General features: G+C 37.5%; 1 protein-coding gene across 6 annotated transcripts; it reads right to left on the reverse strand.

Annotated features, from left to right (window-relative positions):
* Positions 1–534: 534 nt before the first annotated feature.
* LOC126373955 (piggyBac transposable element-derived protein 4-like) lies at positions 535–4,643 on the reverse strand. 6 transcript variants are annotated; one of them, XM_050020353.1, is made up of 5 exons: positions 4,278–4,643; positions 4,071–4,172; positions 2,814–3,564; positions 2,661–2,711; positions 535–2,507 (listed from the first exon to the last, which is right to left on the reverse strand). In XM_050020353.1, the coding sequence occupies exons 1-5, from the start codon at positions 4,434–4,436 to the stop codon at positions 805–807; spliced, it is 2,766 nt and encodes a 921-aa protein (XP_049876310.1). In that variant the 5' UTR covers positions 4,437–4,643; the 3' UTR covers positions 535–804. The 6 variants fall into 6 exon arrangements, with proteins under 6 accessions (XP_049876310.1, XP_049876311.1, XP_049876309.1 ...); XM_050020350.1 differs by having other exon boundaries at positions 540–2,558; XM_050020354.1 differs by lacking the exon at positions 2,661–2,711 and having other exon boundaries at positions 535–2,558; positions 2,916–3,564.
* Between the last annotated feature and the right edge of the window lie 3,262 nt (positions 4,644–7,905).

The following is a 7,905-nucleotide window of genomic DNA, read 5'->3' on the forward strand; positions in this document are numbered from 1 at the left end:
TGAATATACGTTGTGCTTTCTAGTTTAGTTAATACACCCGCCAGAAATACTAGAACGTGTATAAACGTTAACGTTTATAACCGTTGTGTCACAAAAAGTTTTTTTTAAATTTTGTGCTTATGTAACAACGTTTTATCACGGTAACGTTGGTGTACGCTGTGTTTCAGAGCATAGTTTTCATATTAGCTAGTAATACCGAAACGCACGTGTACGTTAACGTATGTTTACGTTCTGCTGTAAGAAATTGCTAATACACGTTTTTAATACAAAGGGACGCTTATGTACGTTGACGGTTATTCATGTAGTGCTACAAAACATTGCATCAAGTTTATTTTTTTAATGAACAAGGACGTACATAATATACGTTTCGTTATTTTTAACGAAACGTATATGTTTCGTTATTTTTCAGTACTTAAGCATTGTTATGTAGTTTTTAGGTATTATTCAGTCAATAAAACACTAAAGGTTATGTTTGTTTTTATTATTTTTTCTTAATCAGTCTCCAATTTAGGATATAGCTTCATACTAGAATAATTAACCTATTTATAGGTATCTAATAATATTATAATTGTACGTTATTAATTAACAATATCCTGAAAAGCTAATATTTAAATTCGTACTAATCAGTCTTGATATAACAATAATATTTCTTGAATATCAATTGCACTTAAATCTAAAAGCATCTTTGATTATATCTTGGCCCATGAGATCACACATATATTTTTTGTACTTAGAATTAAATTTAACAATTGACCACTGATTAAACCCTGGTATCTAAGACACAACTGACAAGACAGCTACAAATTATACCTGGCTATGCCATTCTTCGAAACAAAGAGCACATAATGCTGGCTTATCGTCACAGCCTTTGCATCTTAGACCAGTTTCTTTTCTAATTTTCTTTTTTGTGCATAATTTGCATTTTAAGTAATTAGAATTTTTTTTTGATCCCGCTGGTACAGGAATTTTTTCAGGCCAGTGGCCGTGCCTTACTGAACTTCCAACCTCTTCATTGATCTTTCCTGTATCCAAAACAACAGCTCTGCCACTACGTCTGTTGTCGTATTTGCTGCGATCTAATATCAAATGCTTTGCTTGCAGGTCCTGAATGTTCAGCAAATTGCGAATTAATTCGTCACGGAAAACCAGGAAATCACATTTGTCTTGACAGTACTTTCGGTATATAAAAAAAGCGTTCCAGACTGCCACATCTAATAAGTGGAACAATACTTTTTTGTACCACCTCAAAGACTTCCTTGGTGACGAATAGTAAGAAATCATCTGATCGGCCCGATCAATGCCTGACATGTATTGGTTGTAAATCGCCACTTCTTCTGGTTTCATTCGTCTCTTCCCGAATCTGTTTGACACTTCTTTCATTTTGGGTTGAACTGATGTTGTAACCATAAGGACAGGCCTTTTATCCACCCATTTGGATACATACACCTTATTTTTTCTCATCCAAACATGTTGATTCCTTTTCAGTTTTTTTTTTGTGATTTCTTGAGGATTGCCTTTCCTATTGGCTCTCAAAGTACCAGTTGTATGGGTTTTGAGATCCACCAGCTTCTGAGACAGTTGGACAGAATTGTAGTAATTGTCCATATAAAGATGATGTCCTTTGAGCAAATAGGGTTTCATGAGATGAAGCACAAGCTTTTCGGTTTTTTTTCCTTTCTGAACCTCGTTTTCGGCGTCTTTTCCGGCATACATCATTAAATTTAGAACATAACCATCTGATGATGTCAGTTCGTAGAATTTTATGCCATAACGGGCTTTTTTGCTTTTTATGTATTGCCGGAATGATAGTCGACCCCGGAATAAGAGCAGAGATTCATCCAAACTGAGATCTCTGTATGGCTTATAACAATCTCTGAAGTTCTTACACAGCATTTCAATAAAATTGACAATTTTTTCTTTTCCTTTTGCTGTTAAATCTGATGCAGATAGGCATCTTAGAATTTGTTCGAATCTTCTTGCTGACATTATAAAAGAAAATATTGGGTGGTAATACAGTGGATCACTGTATGTAAAATGCTTTCGTTTTTGGGGAATTTTTATTTGACCCATAAGCAAACACAAACCGAGAAACTTACGGACTTCTTCTTGGTTCGTGTCTTTAAAATTGTAATGACGTGTATTCCTGGTTGCTGGTCTTTTTGACAAACAAAGTGCTTTTCCATAGGCGTTAGTGCATGTTACAATATAGTCAATAATATTAGGTGGGAACGTTTTATGAAAAACATCTATGACCGTCGTACCTGGGCCGACATTAAATTGAGCACCCGCAGAAAGGGCATCAAATTCAAACAACGGTATATCTGTTTTTGTAGTTTCCCAGTCATTTGGAGCTTCAATGTCGTTACCAGACTGTCTAACATTACCCTCTTCCGGGATTCCGGTCGGATTATTTCTTTGGGCATCTTCAGATCTTGATGGCATTAGTGACGCACGGGGCGAGTTATTTCTTTCAGCTTCAACCGGATTCGGTGGCGGCGGCGACGCAGGTGAGTCATTTCTTTCAGCTTCAACCAGATCCGGTGGCGACGGCGACGCAGGTGAGTCATTTCTTTCAGCTTCAACCGGTTCCGGTGGCGGCGGCGACGCAGGTGAGTTATTCCTTTCAGCTTCAACCGGATCCGGTGGCGGCGGCGACGCAGGTGAGTCATTTCTTTCAGCTTCAACCGGATCCGGTGGCGGCGGCGACGCAGGTGAGTCATTTCTTTCAGCTTCAACCAGATCTGGTGGCGACGGCGACGCAGGTGAGTCATTTCTTTCAGCTTCAACCGGATCCGGTGGCGGCGGCGAACCAGGTGAGTCATTTCTTTCAGCTTCAACCGGATCCGGTGGCGGCGGCGACGCAGGTGAGTCATTTCTTTCAGCTTCAACCGAATCCGGTGGCGGAGGCGAAGCAGGTGAGTCATTTCTTTCAGCTTCAACCGGATCCGGTGGCGGCGGCGACGCAGGTGAGTCATTTCTGTCAGTTTCAACCGGATCCGGTGGCGGCGGCGATGCCAGAGGTGACTGATTTCTCGTACAAATTGACATATTTTCTATTTCTGTCGGGTCAGGAAGCAAAGATGAGATTTCTAAAACATTTATATCACCCAAGTTGTTCCTTAAAGTTTCTGAATGCAAAGAAATTGTGTCTGCACTGTCATCAGCATGTTCAACTTTCGCCTGTTTTGTTTTAGGTTTGTTTGTGCCATTGTTTGAAGTGGTTGAATGGGAACGTTTAAGAGCTAAACGGCGGCGGCGATGAGAGTCAAAAATACTGCTATTACTTGAAGCTTCCGAAAACGAATCGGTTTCGTTATCATCGTCATTATCTGTACCAGCTTCAGACTCAGACCTGCTCCCCAACGATGGTTTAGTGCGTCTGCAACAAAATTCCAAATCACTAACAACACTGCTGTCTGAATCGTCAGAGGCAGGATCATATTCTTCATCGGAGCCATACTGTCCATCGTCGCTAAATGGGTCTGGTGTACTTTGCCGTGACGAGACATTATCTTCAAACATTTTCATTGAAGCCTTGTTCGTCCGTTGTGGTCGTTTCTCCTCCTGCAGACAGTAAAATTATTTAAAACTATAGCTTCTGCCCCGCGACTACGTTCGCTCACATCGGAATCCCGCGAGAACCTTATTGTTTCCCGAGATAAAAAGTATACTATGTTCTTCTTCAAAACATTACCAATTTATGTTCAAAATTTCATTCAAATCCGTTAAGCCGTTTAGGCATGAAAGAATAACAAACAAAGAAACAAATAAACTTTCAATAATAGTAGGATTAGCTATTACCCCGCTATAACATTCGCCCATGTCGAATTCCTGCCCTGCCTTTAGTTTCCCGGGATAAAAAGTATCCTATGTTTTTTTCGGGATATGGTCTATCTATGTGCAAAATTTCATGGAATCGTAAAAACGTAGCAAACAAATTTTCAGATTTATAATATTAGTAGGATTTATCAGCTCACAAGAACCCAATAACTGACACCTAAATTGTTTATCACAAAATTGTATATTTAGATAGTTACCTGCCTAGTTCTTATAAATAAAAAATAACTTACCGTGTCCATTTCAATAGATTTCGTCGTATTTTTTCTATTGCAGGTCTCATTTTTGTCTTTTCCTTTGGGTCGTCTTTTTTTAGATTTCCTCTTACTTTCCATCTAAAACAATAAAATTAATGAAAATTAAATGATAGTAGATCAAAATTATTACCGAAATATAACTTACAATACACAAAAACATCGAGAAAATTAATGTTTACTTACGACGGTGATTTCGCGCGTAATTGGTGTGCGTCGTGTTCCCGCTGCGAGCGCAACAGCCTCACTGACAGTATGGCGGCGCGTACAAAGGTCACCGTGTGATGACGTTGTGCGTTTGTGGTGTGGGTACTTGTAACTGTGTGAGTGACTGGGAATCATCATGAAATAAAACACATTTCCAGTGGCGCTAGAAGTCCGAGATTTAGATATGGCGTGGCGCTAGTACGTAGTTTTATGATTTTTATACGGATATCCAACGTTCTTGTACGTTCTACGCTTTACTCATGTTTTTATTTCGGCGTGATAAAACGATGTGCTACATCACTTAGATTGATTTTCGACGTATACCTACGTTGTTAGCATGAATGTGTTAAGGACGTTCCCGGCACTAAACGGCGCAACAAAAACAAGACACAAAAGGCGAAAACATAATATGTAAAAGGAGCCATATGACCTAATCTTTAGGCAGATAACGCCAGAGTATGGAATATGGAATATGAAAATCCTAACACACTTCTCTTGCCTCTTAATTTTATTTTAAGTTATACCTGTCATTTTCTTATTCGCCGAAAAGGTAAGGGACCAAAAAAGACCGAAAAGAAAGGAGAGGGATGATTGATAATTTTAATTTTAAAATGAATGAATAACCCGGGCGAATAAAATAGGCATTTCGCTCATATGCAATCCGTTTGACGTGTGCTGTCAACCTAATTCTGCTTATGTCGTGTCATGTCGTGACATGTGTTCCATAAATTTTATGCCTGTCGATTACCCGTCCCTTTCATTAAAATAATATTAGACGGTGTCTATAGGAAGCAGCACCAATAATGTAGGTAGTAGGTACCCAACCTACACAAGGATTTCCTTAACGGACGGAGGCAACTACGTAATAATGCCGGTAAAAAAATAAAAATCCAAAAGCCTTGCACGAACTTCGGGTTTATTTAGGTATTTATTTAAATCAGGGAACGTGGTCCATACAATATGTCTATGTCTTACCTAATAATATATATTATTAGGTTAACAAACTCGTCCCGATGTGAACAGTCGACACACTCATGTCATAGAGCCAAGGTTTTTGTAATGGTATCCTCGGGGATTAAAAATTAAAAGGACACATCAAAGCAATTAAAATAAAAATATAATATTGCATACATTTCTTATTATCGACAGCACTATGGTCCGAACCAGTTGCAAACCTACCTAATATTAATCTGTTCATAGGAAACAAACTTATTTATTTTATAAATATTAAAATTTTGTAGGGTATTTGGAAATGGTAAATTATTATTGTACTTTTTTTATGAAGAATTGACTTGTCATTATTCCGTGAGAAGAAAACCTAGCTCTGGCTAAAAATTGTATTTTAAATATTGTGTGACGAAGTAAACGACGATAATATAGAAAAAAGTGCTCATTTTATTAAAATTCCGATGCGACCACTAATCGTGCGCAAAGATCCGTGCTGATTTACTTACTTTAAGTGTTCTATGTTAACAAATGTCAAGTAGCAACATTACTTTTTTGAGATGAATTGCTTCAATGAGGCCATTTTACGTGCCGGTATATATGAGTCTGAATAGTAGCCATAATAGCTTGTGTTGTCCCTCCAATATGGACGGTCTGTTGTGCTATAAGTGGAGGTCTCTATGGTCTCCTCGGAGTCAAACATCATGTCAAATGGAACAACTCTAAATAAATTCGAGTCATAAGTTTGGCAACGACCTCGCCTTTTAACCTTAACATTATAGAAACAACTGTGAAAAAGTAATTAATATTAAATACACAAATCATTAATGAGAGAACTTTGAGGGATGATTCAGACGATGATTCTGAGTTGATATCAAGTGGAATTTTCTGTAGCAAAAGTATGTAACTGAAATTAATTTTGAAAAAACACGAATATTTTCATAAATTTTCCGACAGGAAATTCCACTTGATATCAACTCAGAATCATGGTCTGAATCATCCCTCTCAGTATTCGTTACGGTATTACTAACACCCATACCTATTTGTATGGCTACCTGTATGTACTTGTAAGGGGTATAAGTGACATCGTAAAGAATACTGAGAGGGATGATTCAGCTCATTATTCTAAGTTAATATCAAGTGGAATTTTCTATGGCAAAAGTATATAAGTAATTGAAAATAATTAAAAGAAAATGAAATTTGCGACCGAAGATTCCACTTGATATAAACTCAGAATCATGGTCTGAATCATCTCCCTTAATATTCGTTACGATGTCACTAACACCCTGTATAATAAAACCTTTTTCTTGTTTCATACTTTTTAGAGCGTGTTTTTTCCGTAGTCGGGTTTTAGTTTTTAAACTTATATTTTTATAATATATTTTATAAAATTTATCGTTTAATAGATTTTAGTGGTAAGTAGTAGTTAAAATATTGATTTGTTATTTTATTTAATCGAAGTAAACTGCTATAGATATCATAGTCCTACTAATATATAAAAGGGAAAGTTTGTAAATCTAGACAGTTAAAACCAAAATAAGTACATAAATATTAATTAATAAATTAACTAACATAAATTAACATACAAATTACTAAAATAATTCATAAAATAAAAAGTAAAAGTTTAAAATAAATCGAATATTGTGTTTCGAGATTCAAGATTTGTGAGGCATATCCATGTTAGGATAAATGTCGCAAATGGCACTACCTATCCCGATCACTTATTATATTCCACTAAGTAGGTTCATACTCACTTCAGGCAACCTTCGTTTGGATATGTCTCATTATCACTACCACAAACTGGATCCAATATGCGAATGCATCTACATTCATGTTTAATCCTTCTTGGATAAACTTTTCCTCGCAATTTTACGAGTAGCAAACGACCAGAAGAGCTTTTCCTGGGGAAAGACGACCCTGGTACTGTCAGCACGGCCACCGTGAGTACTACAATCATACCTGGAAAAATTACATTAATGTTTGGTTCATACATTTTTTTTTAACTTTGTTGGGTTTGCTCTTGGCCCCAGACAATGCCCGAAGGCATTGACGAGGCCTAAGATGGAGCGAGCTCGCCCAGAAGGCGCCTGTTCACTCTGGCCTTGAATTCGGAAATACAGAAGATGGCAGAGAATTCCACTCCTTAGCAGTGCGCATAATGAAGGACGATGCGAAGCGCTTTGTGCGAATAGTTGGGATATCCACCAAATAGGAATAGAACCCGGCTGTACAAACGTACAGCCGGGTTCTATTTTATCTTCGGACTTCCGTTTAGAAGAAGTATAAGGTGACGATATTTGGTTCATACAGACATACTTACCTGTAATACACGTATTCATTGTTCGTGACGGAGCAGCGCAGTGACCAGGTTTTGCAGCAGACCCCACAAGGTGGAGTCAGTAACACTAATGACTTATTTCGTTTAAAAATCTCATCTAATAAGTAGCTAATTGGTTGTCTATGTTTGAGATTGAACATGTAGCAGATGCCTAATTAAGATAGGAGCTTGCAAGCAGTTATTATTACGAGTTTCAGATTAACCGTATCATTAGTATACTTAATTGGTCTGTGTCGCTTTTAATGACGAGTAACGCTTACATAAAGATGATGTACACAGTCGCACACGCAGATAAAGTAAGTAATATTGTAGGCAGTGATGTGC

The sequence above is a fragment of the Pectinophora gossypiella genome, chromosome 16 (assembly GCF_024362695.1).
Source record: "Pectinophora gossypiella chromosome 16, ilPecGoss1.1, whole genome shotgun sequence".
Lineage (NCBI taxonomy): Eukaryota > Metazoa > Arthropoda > Insecta > Lepidoptera > Gelechiidae > Pectinophora > Pectinophora gossypiella.

What these genes read in the sequence shown, in the direction of transcription:
- LOC126373955 (XM_050020350.1), bottom strand. Translation starts at nt 4,436, where the DNA reads ATGATGATTCCCAGTCACTCACACAGTTACAAGTACCCACACCACAAA. An exon ending in AGCTGAAAGAAATGACTCAC is followed by an intron (nt 2,712 to 2,813) that starts CTGGTTCGCCGC and finishes GAAATGACTCAC; the next exon opens with CTGCGTCGCCGCCGCCACCG. An exon ending in AGCTGAAAGAAATGACTCAC is followed by an intron (nt 2,559 to 2,660) that starts CTGCGTCGCCGC and finishes GAAATGACTCAC; the next exon opens with CTGCGTCGCCGTCGCCACCG.